The sequence below is a fragment of the Caloenas nicobarica genome, chromosome 19 (assembly GCF_036013445.1).
Source record: "Caloenas nicobarica isolate bCalNic1 chromosome 19, bCalNic1.hap1, whole genome shotgun sequence".
NCBI classification, from domain to species: domain Eukaryota; kingdom Metazoa; phylum Chordata; class Aves; order Columbiformes; family Columbidae; genus Caloenas; species Caloenas nicobarica.
The window spans coordinates 6,515,663-6,538,163 of NC_088263.1; the positions used below are offsets into that span (position 1 = coordinate 6,515,663).

At 53.6% G+C, this 22,501-nt stretch overlaps 1 protein-coding gene across 1 annotated transcript; it reads left to right on the forward strand.

The window, feature by feature from the left end:
- Window positions 1–77: 77 nt before the first annotated feature.
- PTPA (protein phosphatase 2 phosphatase activator) lies at window positions 78–22,179 on the forward strand. The gene is made up of 10 exons (XM_065648762.1): window positions 78–168; window positions 2,430–2,530; window positions 3,776–3,862; window positions 8,993–9,118; window positions 9,350–9,467; window positions 11,014–11,113; window positions 12,233–12,357; window positions 12,829–12,929; window positions 17,249–17,356; window positions 21,693–22,179. The coding sequence occupies exons 1-10, from the start codon at window positions 144–146 to the stop codon at window positions 21,765–21,767; spliced, it is 966 nt and encodes a 321-aa protein (XP_065504834.1). The 5' UTR covers window positions 78–143; the 3' UTR covers window positions 21,768–22,179.
- The last annotated feature ends 322 nt before the right edge of the window (window positions 22,180–22,501 follow it).

The following is a 22,501-nucleotide window of genomic DNA, read 5'->3' on the forward strand; positions in this document are numbered from 1 at the left end:
CCGGGAGGAGCCACGCCGCCCGCCCACAGCCTCAGGCGCGACAAGGCCGGGCGCCGTGCCCTGCTCAAAGATGGCCGCCGGCGGCTTCGGCGTGTCCGGAGGTGAGGGGTGAGGGGTGGCGGCGGTGGCCGGGCTCCGGGAAGATGGCAGAGAGCGAGCGGCGGGCAGGTAGGTGAGGGGCCGGGGGCGGCTCCGGGGCCTTCCGGGCTGGGGGCTGCGCCGGGAGCCCTTGAGCGGTGTCTTGGGGGCCGGGATGGGGTGCTGGGCCTCATCCTGCACGGGGTCTCTGCCCGGGCGCTCCAGGCCCCGCGCTGCGGGGGGCGGCGGCAGCAGCGGGTGCCGGGGCCTGCGGGGCGGCAGGAGGGAAGAGGCTCTGCTGAGGTTACCAAGGCGCCCTGGAGCCCCTGATCCCCGGCCCCCCCGGGCTGGGCCCTGAGCTGCCGGTCCGGGGCTGGTCCCCGGGGCTGCACCCGCAGCGGGGGCGGGCGGCGGAGGTTGGGGCTGCGCCGGGCAGCCGGGACTCCGGCAGCTGCAGCGCGTTCTCCGTGGCTCCCTTGCTGAGGGGGGTGTTTGCGGGTGCAGAGCCCATCTCTTGGCTGCGTTTGACTCCCTCTCCTCACACCACAAGAGTAAGACTGTCCAGGTTTCTTCTCATCATAAAACTAACCCGTTCTGCTTCCGTCTCCATCACGTTATTGGTTTTGGACATTCGCTTATTTATTAATTTTATAGTTTGTAACCCCCAAACCTCGCTGTGTTTCCTTCCTGGAGTATCTGTGTTCTCCTCCTCAAGAGGAAAAGCACAAAGCGCGTGTCGGAAGAAGTGGTGGTTGAGAAACAAATGCAAAGAGGTGAAACAAGTTCTGTGGTGAGACAGATGTTGGGCCAACACCTGGATCCCCCCACCCTGGTCCAGGACACTGCCCTGGTCTATATGTGTCACCCGTGTTAATGAACACGTCAGCGTTTGCCTTTTTGCACCGCCGCTCAGGAGTTTTTCGTTGTTTTCACGTTACGAGTTATTTTAAAGCAAGAGCTCCATTATTATGGTGCTGGTCGCTGAGAACTGTGTGCTGAATTCTCAGAAGAGAGGCACACGAGTCTTTCATTTAAATTCCTCGTGTGTTGTTCCTCTCCACCTTGTACGTGGGAGTTTCGCTGTCACTTGTGTGGAGGAACGAACCCAACACCGAAACCCCCTCGGCAGGCGATGAGGCTGCGCTTGTTCTGTAGATGGGCAACTTGAAAGGCACAGAAGTTAAATGACTTTCTGAGGTTACGTGACAAGTCTGTAGGAGACTCTGTGTTGTTCCTGCAACTGTGGATTCCTTGTTCCTTGATCTGCCTGCTAGACAGCACTGCTCTGCTGCAGAAAAGGCTGCTGACACCGTTGGGTAGTATTTTCTATGTAAATGCAGCTAATAATATGTAAAGGACTTGGAGTTTGATGGCAGATGGTGGGCAGCCAGTGCCTGAGCTTGCTGTAGCATGGAGAGCAGTCGCTAAAGTGTTGCCAGAGTGGCTGGGGCTGAACAGGTTTTCTAGGATTAAAAAGATGAGCTGGGTGACTCTAACAGAATTCATAAATTCACATTGGCACCTGGTTTCCTTAACAGTGCTCTGCGGCACTGCCTCTTGCTATTAGAAGTTGCACTTACAGGAGTATAATGGAAGTTGCCTCTAAGTTTGCGGAGCGTTTCTGGCTCCGCAGTGTCCTGGTGTGGGGCTGCTGGTTGGGATAAGAGCTCTGGAGAGTGGGGACAGAGCGACCCTTCCCACAGGGCTGGGTCCTTGGTTCCGATGACCGGGGGAAGAGCTTGATCTAATGCGTAACAGTTTGCATTCGCATTAAATATTACATCCCGGGCTCTGAGAGAGCTTTAAAATTAAATGATCTTTGTAGCTTTCATCTGGAAGAGGCTGCGTCCCGGCATCCCCTGAGCGTGAGGCTGCAGCTCTGGGCTGCCATCTATTGAATTGCTCCAGCTTGGTCTTTGCTGGAGTTGTCCTGTTCAGGGCAATGCAGTTCAGGCTTAACACCCGAAAAACAAGGCATGGTTAGTTGGTCGGGGAGCTCAGTGCTTCAGCGCGACCTGAGGCTTGTCTTCGTTACACAGAAATAAATAAACTGGCTGGATGGTGTCTTGGTCAACTCCTGCACCATCTGTCTGGGTGGGAAATGCCCCTTTAGGAGTGAAAACAAACACAACGCTGCTTTCTGAAGCCTTGCAGTGTCCTTAGGAGTGTGTTTTCTGGGGATCGAGAGGATATTTTTTGGTGAGGAGGACTTGGTGAGACAATGGCGCAAGCTGGGATGGATCGTTTGCTTTTCTGTCTCTGGAGAAATGAGTGTTGATTTGTGAGAAAGGAAGACAGAGGATTTCTTCTGTTCTGCTGCCTCTATTTTACCTCTTTTTTGCATCTTCCAGGCACCTCTGAGGAGGTGACTCCTCCCCTCCAGCAGAACTTCATGATCCCCAAAAAGGAGATAAACATGGTTTCCGACATGGCCAAGTGGAAGCGCTCTCAGGTATGGCTCTGGGGCTCTGGTAGGTGCTAATTGTGCTTCAGTGGCAGCCAGGTGTGGGCTGGGAACAGCCATGAGGTAAAGCAGGCTTGGGCAAGTAATGGGAAATTAATGCATTTGTGTGTTAGAGCAAAAGAGTCGCTACCCGTTTGTAGGAAAATGAGTTGGCAGTGAGGTGTGGAGTCTGGCAGCCAAATGCTCTGACAAAGGAGCGAGCCAGGGAGACCAGAGGTGCTTAAAAATTATTACTACCCTCTCTTAACAAGCTAAACAAGGAACTGTAACTCATCCTGCCTCACCTGTATGTTATATCAAAACTGGATTTACCCAGTGCTGTTTGAGCTCAGCTTGAACGTGGTCCTGCTGCCCTTTAATAGCATTAGGCTGGGTTGGTTCCTGGGGCCTTGTTGGGCTGGAAAGGGCTCTCAAGCCTTCAATTTTCTGGGTTGTTTTTGTTGACAGTATGTGTGGAGCTGGTGGAACAGGTGAGTTCTACCCTCTCTGCCTTCGAGGGATTGGCGTGTCAGCCCAAACCTGTCCCACCTCTTAGGAGCAAGTTCTTGCTTGATGACCGATCTGTCATGTCTTAAGAGAAGCTTAAGTTCTAGCCAGGTCTCAAGCAAACCTGAGTGCAGCTTCCTTTGTTAAGTCTCCTGGGTTTAAGGTTTTGCTCCTGGTCAGGATTTCTGTGCAAGAGGGGCCTGAGGAGGGAGCGGTGGCAGGGGACTGCTCTGGTGTTCTCAGAGCCTTAGAGCTGTGGAGCTGCGTGGGGTATGATGCTTCAAAAGCAGAAAATTTAAAGAGGAGAGTGGTGGGGAGCCTGGAGTGTCTCCTGCTTCTCCATCACGGGAGAAGAGCAGAAGGAGAAGAGGGGACAAGATGACACAGGTCTGGGGGAGAGCAGCACAGAGTGGGGTGTCCAGGCACAGCTGAGACTCTGCAGAGCTGAGGAGTTTGAATTTTGACCTGGTAGGAGGGAGTTGAGGGAAGGATTTCAGGGCAACGCGAGCTTTTTTTAGGATTCTCCGCTCTGTCATTTTTACAGTGATGCAGAGTTCTCAGTGCAATCGCCATCTGCCTCTGAGGTCTGCCAAAAATAGCAGCAACCTCTCAGCCAGCCCCGCACCCTGGGTGTCTCTGGGAAAGCAGCGCTGTGTGTTGGGAATGGTTCTCCGGGTGTGCGGGAGTGCTTGTTCAAACAGACTGCGGGTGTTCACTGATGTCCTGCTCTTTTGGTTGTGTTTGCAGGCATACGCAGATTACATGGGCTTCATCCTCACTCTGAATGAAGGTGTCAGGGGCAAGAAGCTGACCTGCGAGTACAAAGTTTCAGAGGTAGGAGAAGAGTTTGGATGCTCTCATTTCTCCTTTTCTGCCTTTTTTTTTTTACTTTTTTCTTTTTTTAATTCATTTTATTATTTTGGAGGGGCTCTATAGTGAATATTTCCTAGGTGAGGAATGAGCTGGCAGCTTATCTGCATGCCAGGGAGAATAAATGCAGTTGGGTTATGCTTGGGGATGCAGATGTCAGCCACAATCCTCCCTGGTGTGTGCTCGCTGGATGGGAAACTAGGCAGGTTACAAGTGGACAGAAGCTGATGGTGAAAAGGAGGGTACAGAAAGGATGTTTTAACCCTGTTTTCACAATCTGGCTTCAACCAGTGATGTTTTGAAGATGTGCTGCTCCTTTCTGGTTGCAGGCAGAAGGCTGAGATGTCTGTACGGTTCCTGCTCTCCCGCTGCCTCTCGGTGGGACCGGGTGACCGGTTTTAATGCCTGTTCGCCTTGTCAGGGCACGGGAAGATGGTTTGGAGGCAGAGAAGGGGAGGGGCAGGCACCCTCGGTGGTGCGACTCCTTGGCCTGAGGTTTCTCTGGGTGCTGCCGCCACCTGCAGAACATGTGCTGGTGGCCACCAGCTTCACCTCCGTGTTGCTCGCTGGATCCCCCTCCCTGGTTCTGCATTGCAATGGGGAGATTCTTGGGTACATTGGTATTGTTCGAACTTGTCACGGCTGTGCAAGAAAGCCGGGAATAGTCTAAAAAGACCTAAGCAGAATGGGCACTCTGTTTATAGCTGCATTCTGGTGTGGGAAGGCAGCCTACGGTGATCTTTAATTTCATCATTTGTGTTTGAAGCTGGCGTGTTAAGTCCAGCCCTCCCTTCTAGAAGCCAGTGTGTGAATGAGAACTTGCTTGTAGTTCATGGGGGGGATCAGGGATAATGAGTCCCTCCCTCACAAGCTTTGTGTCCACCTTTTGTTCCTTCAGTTCAGCAGAAACTGCTGTCAAATGCTGCTCTTGCTTCCCACTCTTTGCATTTCACCTTTGAGTTTTGCCTTTGTCGTGATCTCGCTCATTCCCAGCCATTCACTGAGCAGTTCTAGGGAAACAAAGCATTAAAAATGAGCCAAACAACAGAGGAAAAAAAAAACCCAAACCCTCTTCCACCAACCGCTTTGAGCTGCCGGCTGTCTAGGAAAAGCTGTATCAGGGCTGTGTCCGTGATCGCTCTTGGAGTGAATGTTTCTCCATCTGCAGTCCCAGGCCAGGTGACAAACAAGAGACACAATCCTGCTCAGGAAGCAGCAGGAACACGTCGTCTCATTCCCCACGCGCTGAGGAGAGCGGGGGCCCGTGACTCGAGGCGCAGGTGGAGCATCCCCAGGGTCGCCTTGTTGATGAGGTTGCCTGTTCGTTTGTAGATCAAACTGCTTATCTGTGCTTTTAAAGGCTCAGCCTCTCGTGGCCTCTGCTTGCATCTCCGCTCCGCTTTCTTCTCTTTTGCTGTTCCTGCTGCTGATGTGCTTTTGTGCCGTCTCATCTTCCTCCCTGATCAAATGCTGGGGACGCCTTTCTTTGGCAAATGACCTCCTGGAATCCTTTCTGCTGAACGTGTATCCTCTCCGTGACTTACTGGTATTGCTTTGCTGTGGGGGGAAAAAAAAAAAGAAAAGAAAAAAAAAAAAAGAGGTATGGAGGTATAGTCTGCTCTGCTTTGAAAGAGGCAGCTTAATGGTTTCCAGAGTAGTGTGTGTCGATACCAAACTGCCTGCTGGAGCGAGAGCTGGATCCTTTGGGGGCTGAGCCCCCTCCGAGACTTGCTGAGCTTGCTCTGCTCTTACGGAAAAGCTGCGTGGAGCTGTCTGGGGTTTTGCTGGAGCCATCTGACAAGCAGCGATAGCTGAGCTGTTGTTCAGGACTCTGGCGTAGGCGCTGTGTCTGGCGCAAGGTTGTGTGACTGATAGGCTGTGACCTGCCTTCTGCAGGAGGGAACTCTTCTCACGCGGGGATCCGGGCCGCGACAGCTGGGGCTGCAGCCTGCAGCGGTTTTGCAAAGCTGCGACTTTGCTCAGAGGAGCAGCGCAGCAAGGAGGAGGTTAATTTTGTCCGTGCAAGGAGCAGTCATGCCCTTCAAACCGTTCACTGCACTGGGGGAGATTGGCCGGTCTTGTAGCTTGCTCTGGTTCCAGGAGGGAAGTGGGAGAAGCAGCAAATGCCGCGATTTTAGCAATTCCCCCCTCTGACAGGGCCTGAGGAGCCCACAGAGACAGGCTTGGTTCCCGCAGGCAGCTCTGGCTGCCGTGATGCTTTCTCAGCACCTCCCCTGCTCCTCAGAGGTACTGACAGGTCTCTGCTCCGTCGGAGGCTCCGTGCTTTGCCTTTGGGACCGATGGCGGACTCAGGGTCAAGGGGATGCAGAATCAGCACGACGAGAAGAGCAAGGAGAGCGGGGAGCTGGGAGGGGAGGCTGCCCTTGCTTTGATCACTGGAAAGGTAGAGCAAAAATAGAGCTTAGAAAACCAGCCAGGCAAAACAAGGCTGCAGTGGTGCTGATGGTTGTGTTTGCCTAAGCTCAGCTTTTCCCTCCTTCTCCCCTGCTGGGCTCAGCCCTAGATGCGCAAGCTTCCTTTGCTGGACAATGGGAAGCTGCTGCTTTTTAGTAACCCCTTTTTCAAAGGGCCTTGAGCCCCAAACGAGCCACATCTCTTTAATTATTTATTGGCATGGCTGAGCAGCAGCTGGGTCCTGCTCTCCCGTGTTCTGTGGGGTTGGGCTTTTTAATCCCTTTAAAGCAAGCGAGTGGGGAAGGGGCAGTTGGACTCTCGCGCTCCCCGAGGCCTGCGGGCAGATCTGGGGAGGGGGAAGGAGCCCGTCCTCGCCTCCATTTATCCAGCAGCACTGAGCGCTCGCTGAGAGGGGTTTGAAATACGGTAGCTGCTCGTAATGAGCTGCTGGTGCCAGCGGATAAATCACCAGCATGATTTAATTATTTTATGCAACCCAGTGCTGGGGACACTGTTGCTTAATTGGAGGGGAATGCAATAGCTGGGAAGGAGTAGAGCTGAGTCCAAACCTGGACCAGTGCAGTGGGGAGACACTGGGTTTCTGCAGTGTTTTGGGCAGCAGGGAGCTGGAGCAGAGAGGATTGTGCTGCCTCGGTCCACGGGATCTGGGGCACCAGGTGTTAGTGGCTCCAGCTGCAGCCTCACCACGACACCCAGAGCTTCTGGCCCTCGTGTCCCTTGGCACTGGGGTCTTCTGTGTTGCTCAGGTCTATAAGAAAGATGGGCACAGACTTCTTAGCAGGGCCTGTTATGGTAGGACAAGGGGTAATGGCTTTAAAGTAAAGGAGGGGAGATTCAGGCTGGACATGAGGAAGGAATTTTTTTAGTGAGGATGGTGAGAGCCTGGCCCAGGCTGCCCAGAGAGGTGGGGGATGAACCATCCCTGGAGACATCCCAGTGCAGGCTGGACGGGGCTCTGAGCAACCTGAGCTGGTGAAGATGTCCCTACTCAGGGCAGAGCTGGCACTAGGTGTGGATTGAAAGTCCCTTCCAACCCAAACTGTTCTATGATTCTATGTCTTGTCCTCTGTGGCTCAGTGGCCAAGTGTCAAAGTCCTGTGGGGTGGGTGGATTCTTCCTCTGCCCGATCCTGCTTTCCACTGGCTTATCCCCCCATGTCCTCAGCCCCGCAGGAGCCGTTGTCTGTGGGAGGCCGTGTCTGCCCTGAGACCCTTCCTACGGGGAGCGATCCCCAGCGCAGCTCTGCCGTTCCCTTCTCTCCACCCGTCCCCTTTGAGTGGCACTTCAAGGGCTGGAAACTTGCTGGGCTCGGCCGTTTCCTTGTCCTCCCAGCAGGCAGCGTGAAGAATTGAACCGCAGCCCAGGAGACCAGCCAGCTTCACACGGTCGATGCCTCCAGCAAAGTCAAAACAGCCGCCGCTTCTGCCGTCCTCTTTGTCCCCTTGAAGGAGGAATCCCCTCTCGAGACAGAGGAGCCTACATTGCCCGGGGCCTGGCCAGCTGCTGCGGTGGCTGTCGGCTCTCCGGCTGCCTGGAGTTGGGTGAGGAGAATCCCAGAGCCTCTGGCAGGCTTGACCAGTTGTCGGCAGAGCCTCCTAAAACTGTTTGGAGCTGCTTAAAGTGCCGCCTGCGGTGCTGCCTCTTGGTGCGCAGGATGTAGCCATTCCCCAGCAAGGCTGTGTCCACTGGCAAACCCTGATCCTTACAGCACAGCCCGAGACATCGTGCTGCATTGCCTGCTGAACCTCTCTTCTTTTCCTTCCTGGCCACAGCAGTGCTTCCTCCAATTACTCCCCTCCATCCTACACAGGCTTCTCACTTTCTCTGTCCCGCACTAGGTGTCAGAAAGATGGCTCTGTTGTCTCACTGTTGCATTTGTCTTCCCATCAGCTTTGTGTTTGTGTTGAAATGTTCCTCTGAGAGCCAAGAGTTTCTTCTGCTTTCTCTGATGAGACCGCTGGTGGGCAAGCCAGACTGCCTCTCGCACTGGCTGGGTTGTATTTTGCCATGTGCGCTGGGTATCGCTAGGTTGGAGCTGCCGTATTCTGGCCGGTATGAGTTCAAAGCAACAGAAATCATGCTGAGAAGGTCGATTTGTGCTTAGGCCCTGCTGCGCTTAGCTGTACAAATGCTAAGACCATCCCTGCTAATCCTGGCTCCTAAGACACTCTTCAGGACTAAGATTAGAGGCCTTGAGAAGGGTCTCTCAGTCTCACCATCAGCTGCTGGTGAGGATGTATGGTGCATGCTGTGCTGTGTCCCACACTCAGGATGCAGAGCCTCAGTTTTGTGTTGTAGATCCCTGAATTGTGCAGCTCTTCCCTTCTCAGTCCCTGTGCCCTCCAGCTCAGAGCTTACTGTCCCTCTTCTCCCAGAGGTTTTGCAGCAGAGAGCTGTTACAGCTCATGAAAGACTGTGTGGGTGACTGGAGAGCCTGCCTCGGGCTGGGCTTTGTACTGGACTGATCTTCTGAGGGGAAGGACGGTTTTCTCTGCCTCTCTGCATTTCAGGGGGGGTTGGCGCATCCCATTTGCCTTTGCCACCCTTGGGAAGGACGGCACGGGCTTTAACAACTCAAATCCAGGGCAGAGATGTCAGAGCCTGAGGGACTGCTCTGTTTTATGTCACTGTGACCCCCCATTTTCTTTGTCTCTGCAGCCCATTGAAAAGCTGGTGGCTCTTCTGAACACCCTTGACAGATGGATCGATGAAACCCCACCAGTGGATCAACCTTCTCGCTTTGGGAACAAAGCCTTCAGGACCTGGTACGCCAAACTAGACCAGGTGAGCATGTCTTTCATGTGTAGTGTGCGATGCAGCTCCCGTGGAAGGGCAGCATGCCCAGCGGGGGCGGCAGAACGGCTCCATCATTGTGTGACAGCCAAGCAGCCTGCAGAGGAATTGCTCAGATAAGCTGTGAAGGATTCTCCTCTGGATGTGCATCACCCCTCATCTGGTGCCGTCTTCTCCAGTTGTGAGAGCGTCTGGTCCAAGGGAGCCTCTTGTGTCTTTCAGGAAGCAGAAAAGTTGGTGGCAACAGTGATCCCCAAGCATTTGGCTGACGCTGCACCAGAAGTGGCCGTGTACCTGAAGGAATCCGTGGGGAACTCTACCCGCATTGACTATGGCACAGGTACCGGGGCGTCCGTCCTGGTGTGGCTTGATTTCCTTGGGTAGTGATCCTTTGGAGCCTGGTGCCACATTTATTTAAATATGTTAGTGCCACTTTTTGTTTGGTGGTGGTGGTTTTTTTTTTGTTTTAGTGCCAGCTTGATACAAACACCTTAATTCTCAGGTCTCCTCAGCCCTGCGCCCACCGTGGGCTGTGACTGAGGGAGCTGGGGCTGGCAGCAGGGCTGTGCCAGAGCTAAAACACCCTTCTCATGTCTCAGCCGAGGAGATGTGAACCGAGCTGTCCAAACTGTTCTGGGATAAGCTGTAGGATACAGCAGTCCTGCATGGCTGATCTGCAATAGGCAGTTCAGAGGGATAAAATACAATTACTTGGTTCCCATTCTAGTTCCAGTTCAAGTTTGTGTTCAGTGGGAGGTGGCTTGAAGTCTGGTGCTCCCTAGAAGTGACATCAGAGGTTACAGAGAGGTTTGAAATCTGAAGGTAGAAGCATTTTCCACCTAAGGAGACACTGAATTGCAGGTTGGAGTAACTGCACTGGCTTCGGTTAGACTTAAATCCAGAATTGTCAACATGCTCTGCTCCTCTGTTTGGAGGACAGGAGATGTGCCGAGGAGAGCATCCCCCCCAAAAGGCAGGAGAGCAAGATGCTGCGGGGGCAAAGAAACCGCATCTGGTCAGGGAGAGGAGGAGGATGGTGGGTACAAGGATGAAGAGGCTGAGCGGTGCTTGCCAGCAGAGCTGCAGCTTGCCGGCACCAGGGGGAGATGTTGTCTTTGGAAAGGGACCTGCTGCCTGGGGTTTGGTCAGCTCAGGGAGGGAAATTCAGCCTTTCCCCCTGTCCTCTGTGTCCTGAGCCAGTGGCTCATGTCCTGGCTCACAGTGGCTGGACCACAGGTGCTCTTTGTTCCTACAGTGGGAGCTGCATTTCTTTGGGGCGTGGAGCTGATGATCTTGTACCCTCCCTTCTTCTGTGGTCCCTTCCACTAAAAGACATGGCTCTGGTTTTGCTGGTTGTTTCTTTTTTCCTTGCTGTTAACTGGAGGACTGAGCTGCAGAGCCTCCACCTGAGATCCCAGCACCTTCTGAGACGGACTGTTCCCAGCAGCGTCCTGGGATCTGCGTCCTTCCGACACAGATACTTTTGAAGCAGGAGGAAATCTGTTTATTTGTAGATGTGAGGTTCTTTTGCATACCCCAAGCAGACAACTCTGCAGTGTTCCACTTCCCCTGCTGTGCCAAGCTCCCGGGAAACGCCCTGCCTTGCTCCCAGCACACCCAGTGCCAGAGCTGGTTTTCCTCAATAACTTTTTTCCTTTTTTCCTCTTTCCTCAGGGTTAATAATCACCTCATGAATGTCTAGAAGTTATACTTTTTGGGGGTGCTGTGTGGGGATGAAATATTGCCAACTCATGTCATCAGCAGGACGAGGGAGCACCTTGGGGACAGCTGGCTGTGATTTCTGAAGAGCTGTTGTGGTGCCCACAGAGAGGCTGTCCTGGGGACCAGGGACACCAGTGTCACATCTCTTTATCTCTTTTAACCAGGGCACGAAGCTGCATTTGCAGCCTTTCTCTGCTGCCTCTGCAAAATCGGTGTGCTCAGAGTGGATGACCAGATGGCCATCGTCTTTAAAGTATTTAACAGGTGAGGTAACGGCAGGAGAAGGGCTGGAAGCGTTGGGCTGTTTGGGGGCAGATCCCTGACAGAGTCCACCTCCTGGTGCCTGAGATACGTGAGATGTTACTGCCTATTCTGTACACCAGATTCCTCCTGTAGTCTGGGCTGATTGTGTTCCCTTTCTTTCCCCTCATCTGCACACATTTGGGAGTGAGAAATTGTAAGAAGAGCCTCCTCCTGGGGTGTGAGCTGGGCAAGCCGAGGGCCTTCTACAAAGACGGGTACATAATTAGAGAACATGAGTGCTGAAGGGCCTGCTGGCCTAGAGAGAAAGGGCAGAATGAGAAATCTGAAGACAAATTTAGACAAAATTAAGAGGCAAATGAACTTTTTAATGGATTGTATGGTAACCCCTTATAATTTCCAAAAGAGGAGACAGCACGTTGTCTGCTAGAGGCCGAACGTCTTTCTGGAAAGTGACTCCAGTTGAGCACAAGTTACTGAGTTCTGCAGAGGTGTGTGGGTGAAGCTCTGTGCTTTCGGATGCACAGGAATATCTGGTCAGGGGATCTAGCATCTCCTCAGGCATTAAAAAAAAGATATCTGTGAAAGTGGCTCCATGGCTCCTCGAGATGTGTTTCCAGTCCAGGAGGTGGAGTTGGTAGTGATGAAACTGGTGCAATGAGTGTTTGGAGCCCAGAGATCTAATCCCAGCTGTATCACTGGTGGCATGTAAATGGTTTCCTTCAATAGTACTTCCAGCTTTAGTTTTCCACCCAAAAAGTGGAAGTAGCGGTTGCTGTACGGTGGAAAGCTTGCTGAGCTCTTTTGGAAGTTGTTGAAGTAGAGTGAGGTATCAATGTTTTGTAATAACAGTGAGGATGGGGAAAGATTTGCACCAGCATAAGGCATTGCAGATAAAATAAACCTCTGCCATTTGATTTCTTAGTGAATTTGGTGTCAAAAAAAACCCCAACAATTTTTAAAAGGTACTGGTGTTTGTTATTATACGTACCATCAGGCTGCTTTCTGCTGCAAAGCAATGGAGGTTGTGTCCTCCACAAACTGGTTGTCCTTGTCCTCATGTAAGTCAAAGAAGACAGAAGACGTCCTTGTCTTAACCCTTCTTTCTCTCTTTGGTCTCAGGTACCTCGAAGTGATGCGAAAACTTCAGAAGACCTACAGAATGGAACCTGCTGGCAGCCAGGGCGTGTGGGGCCTGGATGACTTCCAATTTCTGCCTTTCATATGGGGCAGTTCCCAGCTGATAGGTACTAAGAAAAATCTTCTCATGTCCCAGCCTGCCCCCTGTCCCGTCCGTCTAGGTTGCAAAGACAGTGAAGCTTGGGACTGACTTTTAAATGCAAATATGTCAAATTTGTGTATAATACAGCAGAATAGTTTGCTTGGAGATTTTTTTTTTCCCTCAGCTTTCCGAATAAAGCTAGTTGCTTCGGCTGGGAGCTGGAAGGCTTCATTGTACAGTACATCTGTCTTTATTGAAATGACTACAAGCTTTTTGAAAGGCGAGTCTTGTTTCTGGTGCTAGAAAACATATTTTCTGCCCTGGAGAGTTTACCAGTTGCCCTCACTGCTGAGGCACTGGAGTGGGAGATGAGACTGAAGGGAGCAGCTCTGGGCTGATTATGTTTCTTGTGGAAGAGGGGCAGGACAAGGCCTGATTGAATTTGATCACAGAAGCAGGGGTGCCATGCAGGTTACTTTCTGTTGTCTCTTTTTAGACCATCCAAATCTGGAGCCTCGACACTTTGTTGACGAGAAGGTGGTAAACGAAAACCATAAAGACTTCATGTTCCTGGAGTGCATCCTCTTCATTACAGAGGTGAGGGCTGGGAGGTTTGTCCCGCAGGGAAGTTCTTTTGACATTAGATACTTGGCTCTGGCTGCGGTTTTCTCTTCCTCCTTTGCTTGTTTGTTTGCTCTCATGGAACCGTGTGGACAAATTGTTGTTGCATGTCTGAGGCGCTCTCCTTGAATGAGTCAAGACAGGGGTATCAAGAGGAAAGTATAGTTAAGCTGGACGGGGTGTGGATTGCAGTTGAAGGGAGCTGTAACAAGAGCAAACAAATAACCTTGGATCATCACGTGGATCAGTCAGTGGGAACTTGGATGGAGAAGGCTGGTGCCTGCAAGTGTGCTCAGAAGATGAAGTAGGAGCTGCAGAATGTCTGGGCTTGCCAAGAAACCCTCCCTTCCCTCCAGCCGTTGGGTGCTGCCTGGCAGGCCCTGGGCTTTAGCGCAGGCTCCCAGACCTCCATGCGGCTTGGTCTCCTCCAGATTCCGCCAAAAGCTCTGCCCATTAAACGTGCCTTATTTGCAAGTGATCCAGAGCGGAGATGGTGCTGAGGTTCCCCCAGCTGGCAATGCTGTTGGGATCGTGTTTCTGCTCAAGGACTCTGTGGCCCTTGGGTGAGGGGCTGGCGATGCTCAGCGTGTTGCCGACCGTGAACAGCGTTTCTCCACGAGGGAGCTCGCGGCTTTCTGTCCTCAGCTGCTGTGTTTCTGCCGTCCCTCGTGCTGCACGGTCTGGGCAAGGAGAGCAAGAACCACCCGCTCTGTTGTGGTGAGGGATTTCATGTCTCTGGCAAGAGAGAGTTGATGGGATTAATTTTGAAGGACAAAGTACGGTTCTTCCCTTTGTTCTGTTTGCTTTCCCCTTTCCTCGCCTCTCTAATTTAGTGATTAGATGAGAAGGGAGGTTACAGAGTATGAACTTAGCCTTTCACGTTGGGAATTTTCATAGGAGCCTTTGGCCCAAACCCCAGGAGGTGCTGAGTCAGGTACTGCTGAATCTAGTAGAGTTTGTTGGTACTTAGCACCGCACGGGTTTAACCCTTAAAACAGAACTAAATCACGCCATGGGTAGTAAAGAGGCACTGGCGGAAGAGATCAAGAGAAGGACAGGAAAACAGGAGCCAAGATACTCTAAGATTTATTTTAATTTGTGCCTCTGGAATATTCAGACAGTGCACTAACCTGTTAAAAACATTTAAACCTGCAACTGTTGACACGTGTGTAGAAAATTCTGCAGTACACAGGTGACACGTGAAGTTTAACTCACACGGCACCATTCTGCTTCTTCAGCTCATGCTGCTTTTGCCTGCGGAAACTTCGCTTTTTAGTAGATTTAAAACAAGTGATTTCACTTAATTTTCAATACGTTTGTTCAGAATCGTGGAATTCGGTGTTTCTGCTGCGTTCCTCAGTGCCACCTGGTGGCAGGGAGCCCTCCTGGCCTGAGCCGCTGAGGGATGGCAATAACCCACATTATCAACTCCATGGCATTTTCAATCCGTCTTTATGCAAACACTTTTTTTTTTTTTTTTTGTAAAGATTTTGCTTATAAAATTTGATTTTTCTCACCCAAATGCCTGGGAAGGCTGGTACTGCCACTAGAGGGGGCTGAGCCAGCCTCCAGTACCTCCAAACGCTTCCTCTCCAAAATCAACAACAGAACAAAATAGCAAGGAAAAAGATAGAAGGGATTAAAAGACTTTAATAAATGAACGATACTATTTTCTTCTGAGCTTTTCAGCTGGAAACAGCTCTCCTTTAAAAGTGTTAAACACGTAGCAAACACCGCAGCGGTTCCCATAGAGGGTCTGATACGTCTCACCGACATGAGAACAGGTTTTGTTTCAGCGACCTACAACCGAGGCCGGTTGTTTTCTTTCAAGCAAGAGAATACTCTCTTGAGCAGGTATTTTTTGCAGCCCCTGGGACATGAATATACACCGTTGTGGTGTTTGCCATGCATATATTTAAACCTCAGGTTCTTAAAGTAGCAGCGAGACGATGTCCAGGCTGAACCCGCCACGGCATCTTCCTCATCCTCCTTACAGCAGCACCGTCAGCGAGCCTCGTGTAAGCTGGGCTGTTGTTGGGAAATCCGCGGGGTGGTTTTGGACCTGAACGCGTGGTTCTGGAAGAGGACGAGGTTTATGGAGCCGGCTGGGACTCAAGAGGTCCCCTTGCCGCCTTGCTGGCCAAAACACGCTGCGGGGTGTGCGTGTGGTACCCGTGAGGATGAGGAGCATTTGGGAGCGTCGCTGTGGACAGCGGCGGTGGCGGGGCTGTGTGCGTTTTTGCAGGACAGGGGTGCCGGGTACGATCGGCGCGATGGCCCAGATGCTGCTCCGAGAGCCCAGGCAGCAGGAATTTCAGCTTCAGTCTGGCTTCTAAATTTGGAGGTTTGGGAAGGGAGGGCTCGGGTTTCTGCTGGAAGGGAAGGAGCTGACAGGAAAGCACGGCCTCAGCCGTCCCCCTCCCCCCGGCACTGACAGAGGAACCATTTACAAAAGGCCGATTCTCTTGGGAACCGAGAGGCAGGAACGCCGCGTCTGTGAGTAATTTCCTGCTCAATATGGCTGCTCTGACTCACTCCATTCCCCTGGGGTCACTGCGGGACTGCAGCGCTCGCCGCCTCTCGCTCTCCCCCCACAGCTCTCCCTCTTGCCCTTTGTGGCTGGAAGGAGATGACTTTTTTTGTTTGCCCTTTATTTTCCTCTCTCCCCAGTTCAAAACCGTAGCCAAGCCGTCCCTCGCCGGGCACCCCAGGTGAGGAGGGCCCAGGTGGTGGCCGATGCAAACTGTGCCCCCACAAGGGGCGGCAACACTGGAGGAAGGTTTGGTGTCAAAACATGCTCAGCCAAACCTCTCGTACGGGGATGGGGACGCTCCGAGCGAACCGCCTGATGCTGAGCTCCCGGCGGCCTTTAACTCGGGTGCCCGCCGGTGCCAAGTCCTCGCACTTTAATAACGTGCTGGCTCTGCCGGGTAACGTCGTGCTTTGCGTATCTGTGCATTTTATCTTGTGTCCGCAAGGAAAGCGCACACGGCGGAGGGGAGCGGGAAGGGCTGAGAGGCTCATCCGTCATCCTCCGGCTCTCGAGAAGCGCCGAGGGGAAGCGGGGACGCGTCTGTGCTCTCCGGGCAGCGGGAAAAACTACCCACCCGCTTCTCCCGGTGCTCAGCCCTGAGGTCAGCAGGTTTGAAACACGTCATCCTCCAAGCAGGGAGGTTTTTTTGGGTTCCCTCCAGCCATTCCCCTCTCTCTTTCTTTCTCTGCAGCATGCTGGTGCCACACAGACCTTGCAGAAGGGCGGCACCAATTTCCCAAAGCAGATTGCTCGGCCTTGCTTGTTTTTCAAATGGACAGAGAGGTGATTTTGGAGGCTCTTTTCCCACCCTCGCTCCAGGCCTGTGCGTGTATGGAGGGAAGGGGTTAGTTTTTGAGCCCTGAGTCGAGAATGAGAGTCCAAGAGATTCCTCTCTCCCCACGCTCCTTTTTAGCGTGAGCTTCGGCCTTGTGGTTTCTGATGTCATGGGAACTTCGCTCAGGCAGAGCGGCTGCCTTGTGTTTCTTTTTCTCCCTGAGGGTCTGTTTTTGTTCATGGAGAAGGAGAGACAACTACCCAGGGAATCTACATGCAACTGTCCCTGATCATAGCTTCTCCCCTGCCCTCCCTCCTCCAAACCCCTCACCCTGGCAGGAGAAACACTGGAGTGTAAAAAAAATAAAATAAATGTAAAGCATCTGCTGCAAGCTAGCTACTCGCAGCTCCGGAGCCGGTTTGGAGAGCGGGATTGGAGCGTGTCCCCCCTGCTCCTGCCTCCCCCGGACCCTCCTGTGCCAGAGGCAGGTGTGGAACGGGCTGCGGACACCGGAGCTGCTGCCAACCTGCGCTGCCCTCCGCGTTCAGGGCAGGCAGCGGCGGTTTGTCGCGGCTGCTTGTTGTTGATCTGAATGGGGAATGAGTCATTTTCTTGGAAAGCCCAGCAGTGCTGCACTGGGAGGGTTCTGGGTAGAATAGGAACAGCATTGAGCCAAGCTTTACTTGGAGGGGGGGAAGAACAGGATTTACATGGGGCTTTTTTAATGCAGTCATTAGAAGGGAGGTGTGCAGAGGGAGGTGCGTGGCAGGAAAAAGCTTGATTTTCTCGGGGAAGGGGGGAGCTGGGTTGCCACGGCTTCGTGTGATGTGGCCGTGGCGGGGAGGGCGCAGCGAGGGGGCTGGTGCGTGGGTCACAGGGCTTGGTGGGAATGTTTACTGGGAGAGAGCGCGAGCGTGAGTCACGGCGAGCGCAGGAGCTCCCGAGCCGGCCCCGCTCCCTCATCCCGCGCTCGCGTCTCTCTTGCAGATGAAGACGGGTCCCTTTGCCGAGCACTCCAACCAGCTCTGGAACATCAGCGCTGTCCCCTCCTGGTCCAAGGTCAACCAAGGCCTCATCCGCATGTACAAGGCCGAGGTGAGCGCCCCGGGCAGGGGGAGGCTCCCCGCTTCCACTTCACTGCGGGTCAACTCTGCTGCTCCTTGGGTGGGGGTCACGTTGCAGGTGCTGCTCCCCCATGCTGGATGTGCCTTGGGAGCCCTTGGCAGTTCAGGTGCTGCTGGTTGGAAAGAAGCTCCTGCCCCCAAACCAGTCCCAAAGTGGCCGTTCCTTGCAGACATGACTTTTGTCTTCCCATAGTGCAAGTTGCAGGTCTTCAAATTAGGGCCGATGTCTCAACCTGCTCATCCTTCTGATCCCCACACTGCTATTTTACCAGCCGGAGGAGACTTAGTTTAAATTATCAAGGCATGTTTCAAGAGCCCCGGAGCAGGCTGAACGCTTCCTACCTATCTTCCCTCACTTCCAGTCTCATACGTTCCGTGTGCCGGACCAGCAAGGCTGCAGCAGCCTCTCCAGCTTGGCCGTCCTCCACGTGCCGGGGCTCTGCTGGCGCTGCCCCAGCCACGCTTTCCTGGCGAGCCCTGACCTGGGGAACCGGGAACTGGGCAGTTTTGGCTCTCCCTTATCTCTCCTTCCTGCTCAAGCTAACCCCGAGCTTGAGGAAGCAGGACAGGAACTGTCACATCTGGGCCTTTGGAGGGAACAGCCGACAGGCGGCATCTCTTACTGGGCAGGATGGGACTGTATGGGCTGCGCTGAAGATGCTGGAGGAGCGGGGATGGTGCAGCTGCATGGTGCACCCAGGGAGACTGCTGGGGCTTGAAAGAGTTAATCCTACACCTTGTGGTCTCTGCTCATGTCAACCAGGCTCCTGTTGCTGGGACATATGGCAGGGGCTCCTCGGGCAGCTCCGCTCAGGCCCAGCGCACAAAGGGGTTAACTGTGCCGAACTCGCCGCTCCCTCCCCCAGCCCTTCCTCTGCTGCACATCCTGTGTTTAGGTTCCAGGCCACATACCTCTCTAATCTTCGAGGTGTCACTCCCAGGCCCGCTGGCTCCTTCTGCCCCCAGCTCAGCTTTCCTCCCGCCCTCGGAAGAGGAGAAGCAAGCGGGGCTGGGGGTCGACCCCCTCAGCTGGCTGCTGCTCGGAGAGGTGTCCCTGGGCTGCCCCTCCGGGACTGCTCCCGCTCACAGCTCCATCACGGGGCTGGAGATGCTGTGTGCTGGGAAACCCTGAGCTGGAGCCTCTGGAGTGAGATCCGAAGGGGCTGGGGGGGTCTGGAGGGAAGACCCCAGCCCTGGGAGAGCTGTTAAAGTGAAACGTGCGTCCCCTAAAACCTCAAGCCTGAGCATCATCTGCTGCTGCCTTGACAGCCCTTCCTTTCCTTTGGACCAGTTCCTTCTCACGCTGTTCAGGTGCTCCTCTGGCACCCCACGTGCCCCACGCTGTTTGGGTGCTCCTGCCTGGTCCCCCATGTGCCCTGTGGATGCTCCCACCTAGTGTACCACATATGTGGCTGGAGGTGACAGGGACGTGCCCACGGTGCAATGTGCGTGTGCACTGATGTCTTGGGGCCACCACGTGCTGGGGACAGGGCAGCGGGGGGACCCTCCAGAGACTGGGAGATTGTCTGACTCTTTTAGGTGCACCCAAGACATGGGCTTCTCTGGAGTCCTTGATGTGTTTTGAATAGATGACATTCTGTGTGGAAATGCTGGATCCAATACCGGTGCGTTTCTAGAAGTATCTAGAGATGTAGCTGTGTCAAGGGGAGAATGCAAAAACTGCTATGATAATGACACAGATTTAGGCTAAGGTGTAGAAAACATTGAGTCAAACACAGCACTTTGAATTTAGTTTTTTCCTCAAAGAACATTTGTAGATTTTAAAGGAATATTCCTAAGTGCATTATCCTCAGGCAGCAGTGTCCTCTCCTGGCTCTGCGTGGTGTCTGTGTTCACCTGGGTGGGTGAGGAGAGGGGGACGAAGTCCTCACTGGTTCTTTCTATCTGCTCTGGGGGTCTCCCAGCCCGCTGGTTGCTCAGCCGCTCCTGCCTGGCCTGGGAGATGAGCAGAGCACGGACGCAGCAGTGTGGCTGGGCAGAGCTTTCAGTTATGGCGTGCCTGATTGTGCGGATTTTACCGACATTTCCAACTAGAGGGTCTCTTACTGATTTTCTGGGAGTGACACAATGTTCAGGAGTCGCTGAGGCTTCATTCTTTGCAAACCGAGTCCCAGGTGTTTCAGGCTGGGCACCCACAGCCGCTACTGAAGATCTGATCTGTTTGCTGCTCGTTCCCGGAGCAAGTTTCTGCTCGAGGTACCCAGCTGCGCAGCCTCCCCCATTGCAGCCCTGCTCCAATGAGCCACTGCCAGCGTTAGCAGAAGATGTGTGAGCCAGCAGCCCTGGGTGCTGACGTGGGTCTTTGTCCAGCTCGAGGCAGGCAGCCCCTGAGGCTGAGGTCAGTCTGTGGTAGTGAAGAGACAGAAGGTTTGGAGTTGTGGTGTAGGGTTTTGTCTGACTGGATAAGGTGAAAGCAAGATTTCCTTGTTTTTTTTTCCCCCCCCCCACCCCCTCCCTTCTCCCTGCCCCTCCGATCACCCGTTGCAATTAGATCAGGTGAAATCAAACACTCGGATGGAAGCTCCGGCTCCTTGACACGTCTGGGGTGGCTGAGAAGTGCTCGGTGCCGGGCGGCGCTGACCGTGACCGGCTTTGGTTGGAGGCAGCAGCAGGGCGAAGGGGTCACTTGGTAGAAGCAGAGCAGGAGAAATCAAATGCTCACTCAGAACCAGCTCTCACTTGGCAGGAGCAGGGCAGTCCCCAGATCTGGTTCATTTGAAAAGCACTCTGGATGCTCTGTCTCTTCTCTGTCCCCTCCACGGGATGACTTCAAACAGCCAACAGAAAGCTGAGGTGTGGCTGTGTGGCTGGGAGCTCTTGTCTGCGCTCAGGCGCTCTCGGGTGCTTGCTGTAGGGTCTGCCATGGGCAGCAGACTGAAGACCATGTGTCTTCAGCCCTGTGTGTGTTTATGAAATCTCAAATGTGTCTATTTATAATATAAATATAATGGGTGAAGACGTGCTCGCTTGGAAGTGCAACGGCTTTTCTTATTCTCACCATCAAAGGCAAGTGGAGAAGTCGACAGAATAGAGTGTGGTTAAAGCAGCAGCCTTGATGTTTTTCCCCTGAGCCTGCTTTTGAGTCTCCTGACCTTTCCTTCTCTGCTGCAGTCAGTCAGGAAATAGTTTCCATTGTAACTAATCTAGTCCTAGTTCCATCTTTAAAGGTTGGACCTGATGCACGTTTCTACTCCCCAGTTGAGTCTTGAGCAGATCTTCAAGGTGAACAAGGTGATGGCAAGAAGAAAATAAGCTTATCTCCTCCACTGAGCTGGTGTTGGCCAAGTTTCACCCACATGTGATGCAAGGAGGGTCCTGTCTCTTGGTACTTCTAATAATCCAGGACATTTGTGCTAATCCTGCTGGACATAGAAGTTTCTCTACTTGTCTCTTTTTGGGCTGACAATGTGTTAAGTGGAATGGATACCCATTCTTCCCACTGATGGCAAAGTCTCTTCATCCAGAGCCCAAACCAGTCTGATCTTCCATGGGACCCCTTGGAGCTGGCTGGGCTGACATTTCTAGCTGTCACCATCTCCAGTATTCATTTTTCTCTGTTCCTCTATCACGTCACTGCCATCCAGCGCTGCTTCCTCGGAGGATTTGTCTAAGTGGCCGTGCTGGGAGATGGTGGCAGCTCTGAGCATCCCACACGTTAGGAAGGTTTGAAGGTGATGTGCCCTGGTGCTCACAGGACTTCTTTCTCCTTGGTGCCTTGCCATGGAGCTGGTGGTTTTCTGCATGGCTGTTATTCCCCAGGAGCAGATACTTTCACCACCTCTCAACTTGCTATGGCTCCGGTGTGCTTGTGAGCAGTTCATTTGTGCTGGAACCAGTTGTCTGACCTCTGGCTCCAAAGGAATTACCATAGGTCTGGGCTTCTGAGCTTCCCCGCTGTCCTGGGGAGGGGGAGGCTCTTCCCCAGGGGGGTTCTGCTGTTCTCAAAGGGTTTGTAGGGTGAAGCTCTTCAAAGATCAGCTTGAGCAAGGAGGGGTGGTGTGAGAGAAAGCTGCTGACATAAACATGCCTCTTCCGCTCATGCTCCAGGCCTGAATCTCAGCAAGTGGAAGGCTCTGGCTGAAGGGAAGTGGGTTCTGGAGTGTCACTGGGCTGAGGAACCTCATGGAAATGGGGGGAAATCCTGGGACTGACCCCCCTGTTTGCAGCTGAGCTGCCTGGCCCCGAGCTCGCTATCTCCTGACCCCAGGGACGGGATGTAGCTCTGGCTGCCTGTGTACGGTAGAAACATCTCCTGAATTCACCCCTCTTTATCTCCCCTCCCGCAGTGCCTGGAGAAGTTTCCCGTGATCCAGCACTTTAAGTTCGGCAGCCTGCTCCCCATCCAGCCTGTGACGTCCTAAGGAGGCCACGGGAGGAGTCGAGGCAGCGGAAGACGTAGAGCGACGCTCTTCCTCCTCCCCTCACCCCCTCCTCATCACCTCGCCCGTCACACGCAGCCCATTCATTCCTGCACATCCTCATCGGCAACCACAGATCCAAAGTGACTCGCTGGCCTTGCACAGGAGACGGGACCCGCAGCAGCTCCTCCTGCATGTCCCCAGCACGGGGATGTCTCGCCAGCGGCCACGCCGGGGCTGTGCTTCTGCGCTCCTCACGTCCGCGGGCAGCGTGACGGCTGTGAACGGCTCTGGGAATGGGGTTTGAGTTGGGGCTGCCTCGCTTCCCTTCCCGGGAGGAAGGGGGTGCGGATGGGAGGAAGGCACGTGTGTATGTGTTGAGCAGTGGTAACTGCAATTTCCCTTTTGAATTTCATTGAAGTTTCCTGTTGCTGTTTGGTTTGGGAAACCACTGCGAGGGGTGAGGCGTGAGCCTGCGCGTGGCTGTGGGCAGCCGCCTCTGCTTGCACGGGGGGGTCTGAAACGGGTAAAGGGAGTTGTAGGGAAGGTCTGTGGGTTGCTGAAAGCCCAGGGTACCATCTGTCCCTTATTCTGGGTAAGGAAAGCCCCTCCTCGCTCCATCTCTTCCGCGAGGTTCCCGGGTCTTCCTTTTCCCGTCCTGCCTCTTCTCTTGGGCGAAGCTGGGAACTCGCTGGGCTGCGGGGGTCTGAGCTGGCTCTGGAGCCGGAGACAAGGTC

Bases quoted from the DNA above. Each gene is read 5' to 3' on its own strand.
- PTPA (XM_065648762.1), top strand. From the start codon at position 144: ATGGCAGAGAGCGAGCGGCGGGCAG. The intron at 9,468-11,013 runs GTACCGGGGCGT...TCTTTTAACCAG, and splicing joins CCGCATTGACTATGGCACAG to GGCACGAAGCTGCATTTGCA. The intron at 12,358-12,828 runs GTACTAAGAAAA...GTCTCTTTTTAG, and splicing joins GGGCAGTTCCCAGCTGATAG to ACCATCCAAATCTGGAGCCT.